The sequence below is a fragment of the Oreochromis aureus genome, linkage group 4 (assembly GCF_013358895.1).
Source record: "Oreochromis aureus strain Israel breed Guangdong linkage group 4, ZZ_aureus, whole genome shotgun sequence".
Classification (NCBI taxonomy): Eukaryota; Metazoa; Chordata; class Actinopteri; order Cichliformes; family Cichlidae; genus Oreochromis; species Oreochromis aureus.
The window spans coordinates 9467805-9487742 of NC_052945.1; the positions used below are offsets into that span (position 1 = coordinate 9467805).

Here is a 19938-nt window from a genome sequence, read left to right on the forward strand (position 1 = left end):
AAAGACTTCACTAATTCATGGCAAACTTTCAAATGATCTATAATTGTAAATAACTTCAAGACCTTGTTAAGAAGAGCATTTGCATGATGTTCTAACATTTCTAACATATCAGGCATGGATTCCCCTCAGGACAGAGCAGAGTTCATGAGGTTGAAATGTGGTGAACAATATTTATTTTTAACAAACCAGCAAATTAAACCCAAACCACAAACTCCTTTAAATACCCAACTGGTGAGAGCGCAAACGCTTTTTCTTCAGGCCAAGTTAAACCTCAACAACATACAACTCCATTAGTTTCCTTTATGATGCATATTTTAGCACTATGCTCCAGAAAAAGGCCAAACCACCTGTGTTAATTAGACCTCTCACCCTGGTTCCAGTCCGTAAATAAAGCTCTGCTACCACAATGTGATTTTGCAGCGTGAGAGTGAAAAACCAAAGAATCAGACCTACATTGGTATCCGTTTATTTGGGTTGTAAAGCAGGTATCAAGTAAATATGACTATGACAAACATGAGTTAAATTCACAAATACTCTATATTTTAGTAAACCAGGTGGACAGCTTTACCGAAGTATCCAGCTGATGGTCCTGATGGTATTGTTTGAAATTCAACCAGCAGACAGAGACAAAAAGATTTTGACAAAATACATTTGTTATGGACAAATTTCCTGAGGTCAAACACAGAGCTAGAAACTCACACAAGCAGCAAAAACTGTTACTGCCATTTATGTTTTCAGACATCAAACTGCATGCTGAGACTATGGATAGTGTTTACCGGGGGATATTTCGATCTGTTTATTTGGTGTGCTAGTGTTTGTGTGTGAAGAACTGCAGTATTTACAACAGTAGGGGGTGTGTATGTACTATGTAGGAGTATGTCGGACCATCTGGAAATAAACCAATCTAGGTGCATTTCACTAAAAGAACATGAGATTTTCTGCACGAGTGGTTGTATTTAGAAACAAAAAAAAGCTCTGTGGCACTAAGCAACAAGCTGAATTAGGCTTAGGCTATACATAACATTTATTGTAAGTTTTTTTTTTAATAGGATGCTTTGGAATTGCGATTTGAATGTTCACAATGCAAATTAATCAGGATATTTTCAGACGTGCCTGCTTTTCAGAATGGAAATCGTAATTACAAACTGATAGGGCTGAAGGGGAATCTTCATAATGAGCCAATATAAAAGACAGATTCATGGTTTTACGTAAAACATCATTTTCAACACAGCGTGGAAGCCATATCTGAATACCATAAAAATATAAATCTATGCATGTAGCTCTGTAACAATATTTATTTGACTCATCAGAAGCCACAAACAACAATGTACAACACAGCTGGTCAAGGCAACAAGAAAATTCTACTTATACTTGTTATTTCTGCATGCACACTATGATATAATGAATCTATTTTTGGACAGTTAATTTGGCTGAGCAAAATACCTCCCCATGGTCATTAGTGGCCCTACAGGTGTACACATTGCCGTCCTCTGGGCCAACTTTGGCTAGAACCAGCGTACACTGGCCATCTTCCTCATACTCTATTTGCACAGTGGGGGACTCCTCAATGGGCTCATCACCACACAGCCACAGCACCTCCGGGTCAGGGTATCCTGACAAGATAAACAGAAATGTGAGATCAGGAGGGGAAAGAACACAACTTTTGAAATGAAGCAAAACACTATCAAAGAAAAGATGTTTTTACATGTTCAAGATTGAATTTTCAAGGCTGGTACAATAAGCTTGACTTGAATCCAAGATAAGAAGTTGCTTTGTACCTGTGAGGTGACACGAGAGACGGGCACTGGATCCCTGAGTTACAGTCCGGTCTTTCAACCTCTTTGTGAACACTGGGGCTTCCTGCAGCTTAAGCTCCAGGGAGGTCAACGCTTCCTCTGCCTCTGGGCTCAGGGGTGATTCTAGGAGATATATATCAATGAGATGGGAAACCCACTAAACCAAAATGCATGTAATGTGATGAGTAAAGGTATGCAAAATTTTCACCTCCTCCAGGAGTTGTGGGAGATGCAGAGCCTTCCGCTTTAGAGAGCAGAGCCATTCTCTTCAGTGCTAACATGGCCTTGCCAGCTTTCTATGAGACAAATGTGTATGAGAACAAAATCTAAATTTTAAGTAAAAAATAAATAAATAAAAAGTAATTTGGTGCTTACCTTCCACTTCTGTCTAGCCAAAAACCTCTTCATCTTCTCTTTGGACAGACTCTTGGTCAGAGTGAGCTCTTTAGACTTAAATGCTGCCATCCAGGGATGGGCAAGTGCCTGTTCACAGGTCATCCTACGCCTGATCAACAGTTACAGATGGTTAAGTAAGCAGGTAAAGTAGGGTACTTTACAGTTGTAAATCTATGAAATCACCTCGGGTCTTTGTTGAGCAGGGAGCTTATGAAATTTTTAGCCTCCTCTGTTATCTCGTCAAAGCTCTCCTCGTCAAACTCCCACTGAGCAGCTGTGACCAAGGCCAAGGTCTCTGCATCACTGTTTCCCTGGAATGGAGATTCCCCACTGAGCCTGGAAACCACAGAAAAAAAAGTGGAGAAGAGTAGTGTTGAATGTACATCCTTTACATGTGGTTTCAATCTATACCCACTAGGTGGCACAATAAGGCTAAAACTCTAAATTTCAGTTTTGATTGTATGAGCTAAAGAATTTTACACAAAGTAGTAATAGTCTGTTATTCTTATATTTGTTCTGCAGTTAAAGTAGACACAAAACACCACAGTCACTGTGCCAAAACAGGCAAATATGAACTCAGACTGAAACTTGGTATTTGGTTGAAAGGAATGAAACTGTTAAATTAAGGTTTCTGCAAAGGGATGCTTTTTTTTCCCATTTTGTGCCCACCCGACAGACTGTTTATATCGGATTTTCTTTCTTTTAAGAGAGCAGATAAAGACAGGAAGCTGTCAATTTGACATTTGAAGTGATCACTGGAAGTAACTGCTTTACACCGTCACACTGTTTTCCTTTTATATGTTTTTATTAGTAATTTATATTGGCCTTTAGAATTGCTTTGTTTGAGGACTTATGCAACACTGCAAAACACAGCTAGGCTTTGTTTTTATCGTAAAGGCTGAAGAGGGTGTTGGTTGGATGTTGGTGGTGATGTCATCTAACTCTTGCTATAAAAAAAACAATCTTGTTTGAAAAATACTAAACTATCTCTTGAATATAGAAAGAGCTACAGGAGAGACAGTTAGACTCACAGTATGTAGCAGATCACCCCAATGCTCCACATATCAGTCTCCAAACCCACAGGCTCATAGTTGATCACTTCAGGGGCCACAAATTCTGGAGTCCCGTGCATCACCTTCAGAGGTGTGTTTTGATCTGTTCAATGGAAATCCCATAATGTAGGTATTAAGACACACACGAGGTAGACAAGCATAAAAGTAGAGTTTTGTTCCACATACCTACTCTACTGGCTAAGCCAAAGTCAATGATCTTTATGGAGGTGCCTGTGGTGTCAACACATACGATGTTTTCAGGTTTGAGGTCCAGATGGACAATGTTTTGCTGATGCATGTAGGCAATCCCCTCCAGGATCTGCTGCATGTAGTGCATACTTGAAGGCTCCGTGTGCTCAAAGTTGTCATCCACAATACGTTCAAAGAGTTCCCCACCTGCAATACTGCCAACAAACAAAACAGCAGTGAAACACCAGGAAATACTAGGAATTTTGCTTTGCTTTGCGCTCTGATAAGGATACTTACAACTCCATCACCATGACTATTTCAGACTTGTGATCATATGCTGCCAGACACTGAACCAGTTTGGGGTGGTGGAGGTAGTTCATCAACTCTATCTCATTACGAGCAGCTTCCCTCTCCTTGGCACGGCGTCCTTTGTAGAACTTCCCAGCGCACACACGTCCTGTCTCTTTGTGGATGAGCTTGTACACCATGCCAAATTTTCCCCTTATGAAGAAAGTTTAGTCATTTTTATCTCTGGATATTAGGAATGAATAGTTAATGGTTACACCATCACAGCCTATCACAATAAGTAGTTCATGTTAACAGGCTGATTTCCACCTGATTCTTGTTTTAGTATCACTAAAACTTTAAAGTCACCGTACATTCCTTGTCATGGATAAAACACGACTACAGGTGGTTTCAACCTGGAATGCATGCCTCTACTTGAAAGCATTTTAATATCCTTGGCAGACTTTCCCCCTATCTTCCCACTCACACACTTCTTTGGAATTGTAAATGTCAAAACCTTCTCAACTTACCGTAATTATAGTTTCTGAAAAACTTCTTGTTTCTACTTGGAAAGATTATTGGTGGAAAATTGGGATTTGACATATCTGATACTCACATTCCAAGTTTCTCCTGCATATCGTAGTGTTCCGTGACTTTGTGGGAAGAGTCAATAGACACAGTGGTATACATCTGAGGGGCTGCTTCTTCTTTTATCTTGTCTAAATGTATGCACACAGCCACAATAGATTTAAACTAATGCTTATTATATCTGCCTTTATTACAAATGTGCTGTCAAAATCCCCGTATCACCTCACCTCTTTTCTCCATTCTCACCACTGGTGACACTGGGCCTGGCTCACTTAGTCCTACCGCGTTATAGGCCTTTACTCTGAAGCAGTATTCCTGTTGTGGCTGAAGCCCAGAAGACACTTTGTATGAGGTACTCTTACACTCGCTTGTTAGCTCCTTCCAAACCTCAGGCTCTGCACTTCCTTGGTTATTTACTTCAACAACATAACCAAGGATGGCACTGCCGCCATCATAGCAGGGGCCTGACCAGGATAGCACAAGGCTGGATGGGGAGACAAGGGAGATCACTGGACTGGAGGCAGGAGGTTGTGGTCTGTCTGGTGGGAGGATGATTAAAATAAGTGTCCAAGGAACTGCTTTACTTGATTTGGTTCTGACTCTTTAGAATTGACTTACCTATAACAGAAAGGGTGATTGTGTGTTCTGCTGAGCTCTTTCGGTCTTTTACTACAATGGTGTAGCGACCTGTGTCCTGGGGTTTAGCCTCTTCTATAACCAGCGTACTACTCCGATTAGTATTTTCTGTCCTCAGCTCTAGGCCGTCCACAATCTGCACAGAAAAACAGAAAAAATAGATATAATGTGGAGTCAAATACATTTGAGATGGCAGAAGCAGACTTCTTGTTTTTTTATCCTTTTAATTGCTGCACCTGTTCTTTGTTTCTGATCCAACAAGATGCTACAGGAGGGCTTCCAGTAAAACTACACGTCAGCCTGGCAGTTTGTCCCACCTTCACCTCCACGTGCTGCGGTGGCTTTTCAAAACATAATGATTGGCCTGCAAAATTAAAAAAAAAAAATAAGACAAGAAAACGGACTCAAAGTGAACTGCAGCATCTGCACTTCCTCAGATCACAATAGGGTTAAAAATATCTGCCGAATGCCTGAAAACAAACTAAAAGGAAATTATTAAGTAATGTGTGTGAGCATGAGATAAAGACAGAGAAATAGCTAACTGATACCCTTCATATTATGGTATTTAGCAGGACCCTGTGCCTCAAGTGGAAACACAATGAAATACAGATGACCCATCGCCCACAAGGACAACAAGTCTTTGTGTAATCAAGTTTGAAATATTTCACCAGCTTTTTGAAAATACACATTCCCAGCTGTTTACCCTTAAAGGAAGTAAAGAGAGAAAACGTTTTTATAGCCATACATTATACAGTATCCAGTGATTATAATCTGCCCTTGCTTTAGTGCTGCACACACAAAAAAAATCCATATATGAGCTGAAGTCATGTCATCTCTCTCGCTGTCAATATTCAAATCTTGTGGCGTCAGAATGGTGAATTTGACTAAAGTAGATCTGATAATTTTAAGTTTAAGAGGCTTTAATGTGCACAGTTTTACCTTCTGAATACAAGCTGTTGCCATTACAAGCCAATATTTCATTCCTAAAAATAAAAACCATGAATAAATTATGAAATGTCCTGTGCTCTCAAAACAAACAACCAGACCTCATTATGGGAGTATTTCACATATTTGCTTTTGCAGCCTAAACCCTAAGGTTGGTTTTACTCAACACAGTAGAGCATATTAAAGCATAAGGACATTATGAGACCAAAGGTGACATGAAGAAAGTACAGCTCCAGCAACAGATCAGCTTACGCACAAACAAACTCTACAATAAGTTACATTTTTCATAGAGAAAAAACAGCAGACAGAGGAAGTTACCAAGCACTTAATAAGAAGCATGTGGATGCTGGAGAAGTGGGTAAATTTCTCAGCGTGTGGGGGAAAAAAGGAGTGTTTTTCTCACCTATCCTTGAGTTGGCTCGCTTCTTTGGGATGACTTCTGCAAAGACAGATCAGGTGCAGGTAGGTTTTAGCCAGAAGGATAGAGGTGTGGCTCTATTCTATCTATGGCTATCAGTTTGCACTATTTTACTGTACTTTGCTCTATCCACTTCCCTACATGGTGTATACTTGGTACAGAGAAATTTCAGTGGGTGTATCAGAGAGCTGCATTATTGTGTTATATATGTGTTGCCTAACGGCCAATCACACAAGGACTGGAAGTGCGTCTCCTTTTATAAACATAACATGGATTTCCTGAAGAAACTGAAACAGAGGCCAAGAAATTTTACGTCAAAACACATCAGTACTGTTTCTATACTAAGAAACCGATCAGTGTGGAAGAGAAAAGAAGAAATTGCATCATGTCTGTGCTAACTATAGTTCATTAAATGGGAATTAATTTACATTTGTTTTTTGACTAGAAATTAACAAGCACTGTGTAATCAAATGATTCTGGTTTACCTTTTGGAGATGAGACTGGGCTCTGCCTATCAGAGCCTGTAGGAGACATACAAATAGATCCTTTGAATTTGTGTAGCTCATCTTTTGGAGTCTGCGGTAACGTTCCATTTCCCATTACACTTTTGGATGGAGAAGTGGGAGTCTTCGAAGCGCGATTCTGCACACCACAGATACTTTCAAAGTCTAATTTGGTCATAAGAGAAAAACGAGAAGAGACTACATCAGAAATGAAACTCTGGCTTTGTTTTGGGTAATGAACACACTACATGTTCTATTTATTGTAGACTTAAAGTTGCAAGAGGTAAACTGTCCAATTAGCTGCAAATTTCATGAGTTCCCAGCTCCTCACCTCTTACAACCACAGCAGCACTGCAAGATGTCTTCCCTGCACTGCTTTCTGCCAAGCAGGTGTAGGCACCAGCGTCTTCTGGTAAGCACTCCCTCACAACAAAACTGGCCTCCCTGCCATTGAAGGAAGCCTTCCCGAAATGGGCCACTTCACCTGCCAACAGGTGAGGTAAACAAACAACCCATCAGCACACTCTTGCACTACTTTTGGCCTCTTGAATCTTGATGTGGCATTTTTAATTTACCGGTAATGTATGAAAAAGGGAAACTCAAAAATATGCTTGTTTTGAATAATCATCTGCTCTTTAGCTTTCTTTTGTTGACCACACCCACAGCTGAAAAGTATATGCAGTGTAAACTGAGATGCATTGTAAACTGTCTCTTCTCACCATTGTGCAGCCATGATATTTTGATCGGTAGACTTCCTTTGAGAACCCCACGCAACCTAATGTCAGTCCCTTCATCTACACAGCAGTCCTCCAGAGGCTGTATGAAGACAGGTGGATCCAGATGTTTAGACCCTGGATTTGGAGGAGATACAGAATTACAGCATCACTGTGAATTTAATATTCCCCATCTTGTTAAAAATACACACACCAAAAAGTATTTCATTGTGTGGGTGACATACATTTAAAGATTAAACTATATTCTCTGTGGTTCTTACACGAGTAGTCGCAGTAACCCACCTCAGAAATACTCTAGGCATGAAATGGTATGTAAATAATGTAAGCGAGAGAGTCTTCTCAACTGTCCAAATGGTTCACACCTCTTTTCTGTCTTGTTAACTGTCACACATGGAAGTTATCACGCTGTGCTGCTTTTTTATTTGAGTACTTTTCAGAAAGTATTTAGCGACAAAGTCTTATTGTATTAAATTATGTAATCTACCCTTAGAACTGCATTTTTGCCCATTGTAATCCCACATACAGTACGCTAGCTACAAAATAGTTTTTAAATTAAGCAAGGGACCCTAATTTGCCCCAAGGTGAATTACTGCTTGAAACTTGGAGCATAGAGTGATATTACACAATTTCATGCCTTTACAGACTCATGGGTCATTTCTTAGGCAGTGTAACTTAACAAAACCACAAAGAAGAACCACATATTATTGCCCATTGTAATCCCATATACAGCATACTAGTTATGGTTTAACAAAACGGGTGCTTTTCTATGAACCTTTAACCAGTGTTTACAGTACTGAATGGTTCAGTTAGCACACTGATGTTTCTGAAAAGGAACTGAATGCTGCAACAACTCTGAGCAACACTTCTGCACACAGACACGCTCAAAGGTGGCTCATACCAGCTATCAAATAGCTGGTATGTGTTGTTAGTTTAACGGAAAGATTAATTTCAGTAACTCTATTTTTCAGCTGACACTCTTTAAAACCTTTGATTTGGACAGCAGCCAAAGATATGCCTGTTCATGAACTTCTGACTTGATTTTGACTTTGAAGGTTTTGTACAAAGTTGTCATTTGTCCAACAGATAGATGACATGGAAGCAACAGCGACATATAATATATGGAAATATGGAAAAGCAAACTAATGACCATGAGAATTACAGCACATGTGACTTGCTGGTTATAACAAAAAACAAAGTTTTGAGGACATAGGAAATGAGATGTCAGCTGTGGGCTGACATGAAAGTGAAAGGCTTCCAAGTCAATAAACAACTAGACTACTGGACGGCTAAACTCAAAATAAACATGAAACTGAATATTAATTTTAAGAGTAACACACTGTTTGTGTTGCATGCGTGAGCGCTGTTAGTTTAGGCAAACAATCTGTTTTCACAAGTAAATATTAAAGAATATGTTGGAGTCCGCTCTGGATGTTTGCCAACTTGTTATCAAGAAGCACTGCCATGCTCAGACTTGCCTGTTCTAATGCTGACATCCATAAATGTCACCAGTTGTGCGTTTTCTTCTTGAAAGCAGCTCTTACCTGCATCAGTACATTTTACTGAGGTCCTTGTACCAATAACTCCTGGCCCGTTCCCAGGTGCAGGTGATGGACCGGGGGCCTTGATGCGCATTTTGAAGGTCGACACATAACGCTGTTTGCTGCCATCACTATTCATGTCTGTTCAGGAAACCAACAAATGAAAAAAGAATTACAAAGTCATGCCTCAGGCTGATTATCAAACTTCCTCTCTCTGTCACGGTGGTTTGAGCCTCTGTGGCTTGCTCACCCTATCTCTTTTGTAAAATTAGCAAGCCTCTGTGTGTCCTTCTCACCCTGTTCTAAGCCACTGAAGCTCTGCCCTCAGTCCTCACACTTTACTGCACATGTTCTAGTCCCTTTTACTCACCCTCCCATTATCTACATCTAGCTCCACCTACATGACAAATCATGTTGTTTCACTTTGGCCATTTCAGGCACGGCGGACGTCTCATATGCTTTCAAAATCACTGTAACACCAAAAACCCACTACTCAGACTCCTTTTTGTCATGCCTTGTAAACACTACATTTAAACATGGAACGATATAAAGCGGGAGAGTGGGAGCGAATGAGGGGGACTTATCTACCTATCCAGGCAAAGGTCGCTTTGTGTTCTGTTTGGTGAATGCAGTCTTGTTCACCGGTTTCTCTGTTTGCTTTCTCACTTATCAATGCTACAACTGAACTTTGTGATGCCAGTGACATCAGCATTGCAAAGGTTTACTTCATCCCTGCGGATTCTAAATCCTCTGACTGTAGCAACAGTCAAATCTGAGCCCCTTCCCCTGGTACAATATATCCCAACACAAGAAAGACGGCCTTCTGCAGGGCAGCAGCGTCACTTTGACTTCCACGTGCTGCTATAGTAACCAGGAGATGTCTCTGGAGGAGAACTGCTCTTGGTAAAAAATACATGTTTCAGGCATTCATCTCAACAGAGAACAGCAGTGCTCTCTGCCAGGTTGAATGAAGTCTGTATTATTTATTACAGGTTTCAGTCACAAGTAGCAGTTTCAATTAGGTGAATTAACTATACTAAAAATGTTGGATTGATAGTCAGAGAATTCTACAGAAACCTGCTGAAGTGGTGATAACATCTCTCTGCCCTCCACCCCCATCCCAGCTTCCCAAATTCCACATCAATGATCACACAAAAAGGGACTGCAAGGGGCTTGTTTTAGTTTCCGTGGGAGAATTCCTATCTCGTTTACCAAAAAAGCTGCCAACACAGATATCATTGTTGGGATTTTTTATAACAAAGACATCGTTGCACATGTTAAAAGCCAAATGTCTGAAAAAAACATTATTATTATTACTGTTGTTGTTGTTTTTATTATGATTTTTTTTAAATAGCATAATGATCCAGGCCTAGTTTTGTCTCTAAAGCCTGGGTTGGGATGAAACCACTGAAATTCAACAAAAAATTGCCATCACTCAGCAGGATAATTTTAACATACAAAAGTTCAGGTAAGACAGATTATACCCATTTACATTGTTAAGCTACATTTGCTGGAAACTATTTTCGCATTATTAGTCAGTCAGTCAACATACCCAGAAGCTGACTGCCTTACTATTATAATTCCCTGGGTACCAGGGAATTTCTACATAGTGACACACACTGAATGACAGTTTGAGTTATTCACCCAGCAATGTCTCCAGGTGAAGCTAACAACTACTGCAATACTGAAAAGGAATGTCGCAGTACAAAAACAAATCACCATGGCTGAACAACCTTGCACAGTATGACAGAAACAATATCTAATAAGGTCGCACATAAAGCGTTTAATAAGACGTGACATCAAAGACAAAACACGCACAGAAAGTTGGCAGAAACTCTCTAGCTACAGGGCTGCTCATTAAAAGGAAACAGAATGATTAAGCTGCATTTGTCTCATAGTGTCTTTGCTCGTGCCAATGCAAGTCTATGCAAGTAACATAATTTATTAGGGACCTTTTAAAAAAAGAAAAAGAAAAAAGAGGTCATTGTATGTAAAAATAATACCTTGAACCCCAGATCTTGGGCTTCAGACATCTCTAAACATTCTCTTATTGACTGTCCAACTATTGGATCTGTATATTACGGTACATAGAGTGGATATTATGGGTATATGCGAAGTTAACGCATACAGCTCTTGTTGTGCACGCAGAAGCCCCGCTCACCTCCTCGGGTTGCTTAAAAACATTGGTGTTGATGAGAAAAGCACTAAGACTTACGTAAGACAGACAAAGACAAAGACAAAGATGAAAAGTGGTGATAGTCACAGCACAGTCAAAACGACTTCATCTACAGATTAAAATCTTTGACATGCTTAGAAAGTGAAACGGGTGCCTTGCTGGTGAGCAGAAAACTTTGGCCTCATAATTTAAAATGAAAAAGTAAACAAGGGCTTCTTTTCACACGAAGCCTAGCGTCAGAAAAAGAATGTAAGATAGGAAAACCCACTGGATTAATCCGATGAGGTTTAGATCCTTTTCATTTACACAACTTCCTCAATGGCTCTTTATGCTTCTATTTTATGCTTGATTGCTGAAACGTCATATAGCATTTTTAAATCACCTATTGAACAAAAGACCCAGAATATAACATTATGATTTATTCTTTGCTTTCCGAAGTGCATTTAACACTATTCAAGTCACTTTTCAAGTGCTGCTACCAAGGAAGAATCTACAGTAAACACATCCACATCTTGTGCATTCACCTTGGCTTTCATTACAACTCCAGATCACGGCACCTACAGAAATACATAACTCTGCAGCAGTTGATTTATAAATAATGGTCAGGAGGAGCACCAGTGGGTGCTCTGTAGATTTTGTATGCCAGCTATTTGTGTAACAATTAAGGGAAGAGAAAAGTTTCCCAAATCTGGAACCTAACCTTTATTTATTTTCTTATCTTTTACTTTCTGCTGCCCCCTCCAGGCTTCTCCACATCAGATCACCTACCTCCATCACTATGTTCATGAATATTCTCTATGATATTCCTCTTTTCCTCCTGCCTGGCAGCACCATTTATAACATTTTTAGCCCAATATATGTCTATGATCCCTCCGCAGTACATGCCCAGACCATCTCAGCCTTGCCTCACTAACTTCTGTCTCCAAACTGCTCAACCTGAGTTGTTCCTGTAAAGTACTCATTTCTAATCTTGTGCATTCTGGTTACTCCCAACCAAAATCTTTGTAAATTCAACTCTGCCACCTCCAGCCTCCTATATTTTTTTTGTGAATGCCACAATCTCGAAACCATACATCACAGCAGGTCTCACTAGCATCTTAAAAACCTTCCCTTTTATTCCTTCTGTCACATGACCCAAGACACTCATCTCCAATGACTTAACCTGCCTTTGTTCACCTCACTTGCTCACTGTCCATTGCTTTAAATTGTTTAAACTCATCTACCTCCACTACGTCCAACATCTCAGGCTGTCTTTCACTGCTCCCTACTCTCACTACTGATTACAGTGTCATCTGTCCAAGGAGCCCCATCTGTTAACCTATCCGTCAGCATTACAAACAAGCAGGGGCTAAGAACCAACCTCTGATGTAATCGCATGCCCTTAAACCATTTTATCATGAAATGCACACCTCATCAATATTTCTCTGTCATTAAGCATGATCCGCACCACCCTCAACTACAGTACTTCTCTGTCACCCCTGACTTCCTCATACAGTAGAGTACCACAGTTCCTCTCTTAGCACTGCATCATAAACTTTCTATACTTTATGTTGTCTTACCTTTGTTTAATCTTTTTATCATTATTATTATTGTTATTATTATTGACTATCATACTGAGAATAAGGCTGTATTTTTAAGTTTAAGTTGACCTGGTCAGCCAAACCATTCGCTCACCATAAAATGAAAACTCAAAGACATTTTCTTTGGATTCTAATAACAGACTCGACTGAAAAATACCCGAACCTACATCACCTGATTTTAACATCTTCTGTCTTCAGCTGATTCAAAGTCATCATGTCTAGCAGTAGCAGCTCACTCTTCCAGCAAAGCTCATTGGCATATTGGCGGCATATATAGGGTTGCTTGTATCTTCCTTTGACTTGCCAAAGCCCGGAAACGCATTTAAAGAATTAATAAATAATAATCCCACCGTCTTCTTGAGAAACTCGGAAACTCATGCTCAGCTGTTAACACCTCTTTGCTGTTGTTCTTGCCCCTAACCAATGACTGTGTTTTCTACAGTCATTGCTACTAACAGATGCCACTTCCTTTCGCCATCATTATGACTGAATGAGAACACTGGCGCCATCTAGAGGTGGATTATATTTCCTCAAGCAGTACAAGCTTCCGTTTTGAATTGTCGGCGTTGCTATTATTAGTCGACCTTACATGTAAGTACACATTCAGATCCATATGAGGATTTGCACACTGACACAATTCACCACAGTTGATTTTAAATCACACAGTCTTTCATCTTTAGAGTTTTAACACTACATTAACTTTTTATGAATTAAAGCCATTTTCATACCCTCCCCACCCTTGTTAGAGGCTTAAATGTAATCGGACAATTAACTATAAGGACTGGTTTTCGTAATTGAATGAAACTGATCCCTTTGAGATGCTCGGCCAAGCTTTTACTGCAGCCACCTGCAGTTTCTGCTTATTTGTGCGTCAATCTGCCCACAGTTTTGCATGCTGTGGGGTTTGCTTTTTGCTGCTTTTCGCTGTCTCTATGATAGGTTTATTTGGCTTTTTTTTTTTAGTTGCATCAGCATTTCTGTAAACCTTATATTGAACATTCCAGTTAAAAGATACCAAATGCAAGTCCAATACTTGGAATCAACTCCATATCATTTATCCATTTAATTTGTCATTGAATAATGAGGGAATATACCTCACCTGGTCATCAAACTGTTTATCAGCCCAGTGTCCAATTACATTACTCAAACAAAAAATGTCATTGTCTAAATATTCACTGTGTGGTGGTACTTCTTCAGATGGATATTTTATTTTTCTATTCTTCTCTCCCAGTGGGCTGTAACATAGTAGACTATTGCTTATATTACCTCACCTCTATATTTGCTGTGGGAAATGGTCCTAGTTTGAGAGTGGTTTGTGTGTCACAGTTGTTGTGAGCCAATGGCTATGATTGGGTTGTGCTCACTCAAGGCAGGTGTATTTGATTAAACTCACACTCTGGTCTGCTGCCGTCTGAATTATACAATTAAGATGCAATTGAGTACATTTTTTCTCTGTGTGCAGGCCTGGTCCTACTATACGCCCTAGCCTAAAGGCAGAGTTGGCTTGCTGAGGTCGGGGTGATTGCCAGCTTACTACTTACAGGGTGGTGGGTCTTGTAGAACAACTGCTGTTCCCTGTTAAAGTTGCTGGCGTGTGAAGTGTAACTGACTTGTGGCATAGCTGGTCCTGGGCTTGGACTGTGTGTTTTATCCCTTTTTGTAAGTGGGTCATAGCACTGTTTTATATCTTTGTTTTTTATGATCACTGTACTAATAAATTATCTTTTAAAATTTTATTGATTTTCATTTTTTGCCCATGGCTGAGATGGTTGGTCAAATCAACAGGGCACCAAATGGCTGTCTAATTTGCTGCCGATAGACAATTTCATCATGTTTTAACTGTGGTTAATTTTGACTTCTGTTTTGTAGCGGTGTATGAACAGCAGGGGGTGGTGTTCACCAAAAATTTATAAAATTATCCATGAACCAATCACTTAATAAAAGCGTTTAATTTTGTGATATTAGGAGTTGTTTTACTGCTCATCTCTTTACATATTTTGACATGTACCCTAAAATATTTGGTCTCCTAGCAGGAGTTTTTGCACATAACAATAATCTCCACGGGAAATATGATCAGCAGAGGTATCCTTACATGCTCACCCTGCTGTGCAAAAGGCCCTGTTGTTTTCCACTCTGTTAGTTTCACACATTGTCTGTGAGTGGTCCTCAGCAGTCCTCAGGGCATTCCTGGACAATGATTTAACTTGTGTGGCAGAAGCCACCACAAAAAACTAACAGGATGCAAAAGAAAACCACAAAATTTCTTAATACCGCTAAAGGAAATTGCTAATGAGCATAAACTGGCAACTGACTTCCTGCAATTTCACAAATTGAGAGACTGGCATACTAAGATTTTATCTGAGTTCGTCTGAGACACCCAGCAATTGTGGTTTGATATGTCAGAGAAAAAATATCTATTTTCTGTATCTGTTTATATACGAACAACTTAAACCACAGATAACTACAGCAACACTCAAGCAAATGGAGGCAAAATCTTCTCTGCTGTCTGACACTTCGGTGAGACAGGACTTGACAGTCTTATGTGTGAAAACATTTGTGAGCCCATATGTGTCTGCGTTTCACTCCCACCTTTGCAACGGGCCCCTTCAACACTCTGTTGTTGGAGAGGGCCCACATGGAAGTGATTATGCTGAGCAGAGAGTGAAATTACAGAGAGAACCTACAGAACTGGAGCCTTCCAACAGCCACTCATTCACACAGATTTACTCACATATTCACAAGCTCAGACGCACAATAGTGAACACACATACAGTGAAAGAATTAACTTCAGCTGTGAGGCTCAAAATATGACTGTTTTCTTCTTTAAGCTTTAGAAGTATCCCTTCCTTTTCACTTATTGGACTGACTGGCATCAAAAGTTGCATAATTGAGAGGGTCTAAATTGCAATCTTTTTGGTTGTTTGTATCTTAGCGTTTGTTTTATAGTTCTTGGAGACTTAAGGTGGACATGGGTGTTATTTCATGTATTTCTTTTCTATCATTGTTGTATTAAATACACGCGGACCCCTGTGTGGCTGATTTTTGAGTTAAGTAGCACAGAAATGTTCACGTTAAAGCTCTGCTGCCACCCTGCCATTACATTTCCATTGGTACAAGGCCACAGCATGACTTCCACCCCACCTTCCCAGCCCTGGGCTGGAGTGAGAATGGGCCAAGGCTGTAAATTCCTCAGAAAGAGTTGTTAGGAGGGCCTCCATTAAAATAAGGGGGGCGGCACTCGCCAGAGAGGAGCCGACTCAGTAAGTCGTCATTGAAGCCTGAGGCCCTACTGAGGCTCATGAGAGAGTAACAGATTAGATTAGAGTATTACCACCTCATTCTCTTTAATAAACTTAGTTTATCTTTAGATGCAGGTGCTCAGAGTGCTGCCATGTTTCATTAATGGGTCAATAAGAGTGATTTTACTGCCTTGTGAATTATCTGTAGGGGGTTAATTGACCTGTCAATTAAAAGCTGTGATTACCTCAACAGCTGTTGCATTATGTGGCTTTTTAGACTCACCGTAGCCCCCTGCTGAATAGGACTAAACTGCCTCAAGTGTTATTACAAGACATGGAACAAAAAGAAGCTTAAATACCAAAAAAGAACAAGTCAGATTTGTGATTGTTCTATTCTTAAACTATAAGAGGTGAGAAGACTGATTGGATTGCAGTTCCAAAATAAGATGATTAATACAGTGGAATTGTAAGAATGGAGTTGACACTAAAAGTTCATTCCAAAGTACCTAGAAGCATCTTTACATTCATAACAAGATAGGTGAGCTCTGTGTCCGACTAGAGGCTTGTCCTGTGACACTAACATAGTGAAAAGCCTGTGTTCCAGAGAGATGTTGAAAGCACACTTTTCTCAAGTGACGTCATCTTCTCAGAGTAACAAAGCTGTAACATCACATCAGCGTGGTTTGGTAGTCGCAGTGATTTTTTTCCAGGGGCCCTTCCTGCAGAGCTCACTCGACTTCTAATGAATTTGAAGGATATCAATTTGAAGAATCTTTAACCTCTTTTACTTTTAAACTCACTTCTTGGTGATACCCTGTGAACTGCTGCTATGGGAAGCGGTCTGTAAATGTGTATCAGTTGTGGTTTGAAGGCACAGAGAACTTTCCAGCACAGAAACATTGATATTTATCTGTGTGTGAAACAGCTTTTAAAATAGAAAAATAAATAAATAACGAGGCAATAGTGCATGCTGGAGTTCTCTCTAATACTGTTTGGCTGGCTGTTGCAGCATCCAAAAAAATGGCTGACTCCATGGAAGCAAAGGAAGTGACATAAAAATACCCACTCCTGGAGCTCTCTCCTCTCTCTAAAGACTGAGCTCTATTTAATTGAATGACTTCGTGTCTTGATTATCTCTGTCAGTATGATCTAGAGACTTTAACCACTGCCATAGAAAGCTTGGGAAGGATGTGTGTTTTGTCTGGCACCATTTCTGTCATAACTAGAGGCTCTGAACTCTTTAGTCACCTCTTTTACTTGCATAGCTGGATGAAGAGTTTTCCTTCTGCCGCTGGACTTGGTTTTATCAGCACCTTTGACTCTTTCTGGGCCGGACTCAATCATTTAAAACTTGATGGGTTGCAAACTGCCACTTTTATCTAATATATATATATATTCAGTCTGGGCTTCACTTATATGATAACAGCTCTTGTCAAGGTCTCTAATAATCTGCTGCTCACTTCTGACTCTGGGCTGGTTGTGTCTTAATTCTGCTTGATTTTATCCCAGCTTTTGATACCGCAGATCACAATATGTTAGTCAGCCATTTGAAAAAACAGTGTTGGCATCAGTGATGTGGCACTGGATTGGTTCATTTCATATCTTTTCTAGCAGGTCATTCTGTATAAGGATCAGTGATGCCTCTTCTTTTCATGCACTATTGTCTTATAGAGTCCCCCAGGGATCTGTCTTTGATCCTCCATTTTTTAACAACCTACATTCTTCTGGTTGGACAAATGCTTCAGAAACACAGTATAGATTTTCATTGCTACACAACTCTACGTTTCAACCTGGTACTACTGATAACTTATACATTAGGTCTTGTCTAGAAGAAGTTAGAATCTGGACGTCTAAAAACTTCCTTAAGCTGAATGACTAAAAAAAATGAAACAATCATAACTGCACCTTCCTCCCATAGCTCTGGTCTATGTCTCAAAAATATTTGCAAAGAGGCTTGCAATTTGAAGATAATCTTTGACTCCATTGGGTACACAGGTGTCTAATGTCATGATGTCCTGTTTCATTCAGTTTTGACAGAAATCAAAAATTGTACCATTCCTGTTGCAGTCCTATTTAAAAAAGGTCGCTCATGATCTTATTTCTTCTAGACTTGATTACTGCAATGCACTTTACTCAGGCTTCAGTTACCATACCATACACAGACTGCAGTCAATTCTGAATGATGCTCCAAGGCTTTTAACACAAAAGGAGCGACCACATTACACCAGTCCTTGCAGGACTTCACTGGCTACCTGTTAGTTTTAGATTTGATTTTAAGATTTTATTGTTGGTTTTTAAAGCTTTAAGTGGTGTGGAGCCTGTCTGTATCTGTGTAAAGCTGTCTGCCTGGCGACAGGACCACAAGCTTTGTTACATAAATTTATATTTTTGGGCTTTATCGTGTGCATACATTGTGAGTACATACATAGTGTCACATCGTCAGTAACATTGAAATTTGCAACTTTAGAAAAATAAATACATTCAGTTGTGAAAAAACACACAACACAGTAGCAGAAAAACCTGTGCTTTAGTCCCTAACACTGTGTGTGTGTTATCATTTGCTACTTGTACCATCATTCTGACAGTTTATGAGAGAGACATGGTTGTGTACACAGTGTGGTGTCTAGATGCACATTAACCATTCCTTTTACTTCAAACACACTCCTCCCAATCAAGACCATTATTATCCCAGGCCTACTGCAGGCTCCCAAAATATCAGTCATGCAGCTGTCGGCACCTCTCTGCTCGGCAGCTGGAAAGGCTCTGAGCCACTCCCCTACTTTCTACACTGATTCTGCACCCTTGTCCTTGAAGACAGCGGACTAAATAAACTCCCCCAACATCCCAGTGTCAGTGTCAACAGTTTATGTTTGAATTCTTTTCAAAGCCACCTTTGCATTGTCTGTGCGCTTATGAGCATACCATAGCACATAGATACATGTCAATGAAAATCAGCCACCGTGAAAGTAAAGCCGGGGACACTTTCTAGTTTTAACTGTGTTCACTATAAGGATGAAATCAGTTGGTTTAGAAATCAATGCAAATTTTTAAACCAACAAAGTGTAGTGATCGCTAATAAGAAGAGCTGGACATCTTATTAGAAATGATGTATGCCTACAAACCCCATTATCATCCATCCATCTCCTTTCACTGATAAGATAAGATAAACCTTTATTAGTTCCACACGTGGGAAATCTTTGGTCACGGCAGAAGTACAAGAGCAGTAAAAAATTAAGAGAAAAAGAATAGAATAGAATAAGATAAACAGAATAACATACTATACAAAATAGAAAGAATACTATATACAACGGGATAAATACTATACAAATAGAATAAAATACTGTAAAATAGAATAAAATACTTTGTTACATAGGGAAAATTGCACTTGGTGCCATTGCACATCCAGGAGACAGGGCGAGAGTTACAATTGTGTATGAGATTTTTGTGTGTGGTCGTCTGCAGAGACCATGTTGTAGAGTCTAACAGCAGTAGGGAGGAAAGACCTGCAAAATCTCTCCGTCCCACATCGTGGGTGCCGCAGCCTTTCACTTTTCAATCCATGGTTGTGGGTGGTGTAATAACCATATTAATATTAAAGTAAATGGATATTTTAAATCACTTTTTTTAAATCAGCAAAGTTGTTTGTACTAAGTAATGTAATTCTTCAAATATCATGGCATGTGAGGTTACAATGAGGGGAAAAAAAGTCAGGTATTAGAAAATGATTTTAAAGACGACCAAAAGAAAGACACCTCTTCACGGTGACCCTTTATGGCTGGAAGCCCTGAATCAAAGTCAGAAGCTGAAATACACATTTAAACCGTCATATTTCTGCCAATTTCTTACACTTGATTCCACTCTGA

At 39.8% G+C, this 19938-nt stretch overlaps 1 protein-coding gene across 4 annotated transcripts; it reads right to left on the reverse strand.

Annotated features, from left to right (window-relative positions):
- Nucleotides 1–450: 450 nt before the first annotated feature.
- mylk5 (myosin, light chain kinase 5) lies at nt 451–14119 on the reverse strand. Of its 4 annotated transcripts, none has more exons than XM_031729907.2 (18): nt 13936–14119; nt 9084–9221; nt 7528–7659; nt 7140–7292; nt 6791–6973; nt 6291–6326; nt 5179–5306; nt 4925–5078; nt 4534–4845; nt 4335–4437; nt 3731–3934; nt 3431–3648; nt 3224–3347; nt 2376–2528; nt 2172–2301; nt 2005–2092; nt 1779–1919; nt 451–1613 (listed from the first exon to the last, which is right to left on the reverse strand). In XM_031729907.2, exons 2-18 carry the CDS (start codon nt 9217–9219, stop codon nt 1408–1410), a joined length of 2601 nt encoding a protein of 866 aa, XP_031585767.1. In that variant the 5' UTR covers nt 9220–9221; nt 13936–14119; the 3' UTR covers nt 451–1407. The 4 variants fall into 4 exon arrangements, with proteins under 4 accessions (XP_031585767.1, XP_031585764.1, XP_031585765.1 ...); XM_031729904.2 differs by lacking the exon at nt 13936–14119 and adding an exon at nt 13009–13337; XM_031729905.2 differs by lacking the exon at nt 13936–14119 and adding an exon at nt 9331–9417.
- Nucleotides 14120–19938: the final 5819 nt, after the last annotated feature.

What these genes read in the sequence shown, in the direction of transcription:
- mylk5 (XM_031729904.2), bottom strand. An exon ending in ATGCAGGAGAAACTTGGAAT is followed by an intron (nt 3,935 to 4,334) that starts GTGAGTATCAGA and finishes TTTCTTCATAAG; the next exon opens with GGGAAAATTTGGCATGGTGT. An exon ending in TCCCACAACTCCTGGAGGAG is followed by an intron (nt 1,920 to 2,004) that starts GTGAAAATTTTG and finishes TATATCTCCTAG; the next exon opens with AATCACCCCTGAGCCCAGAG.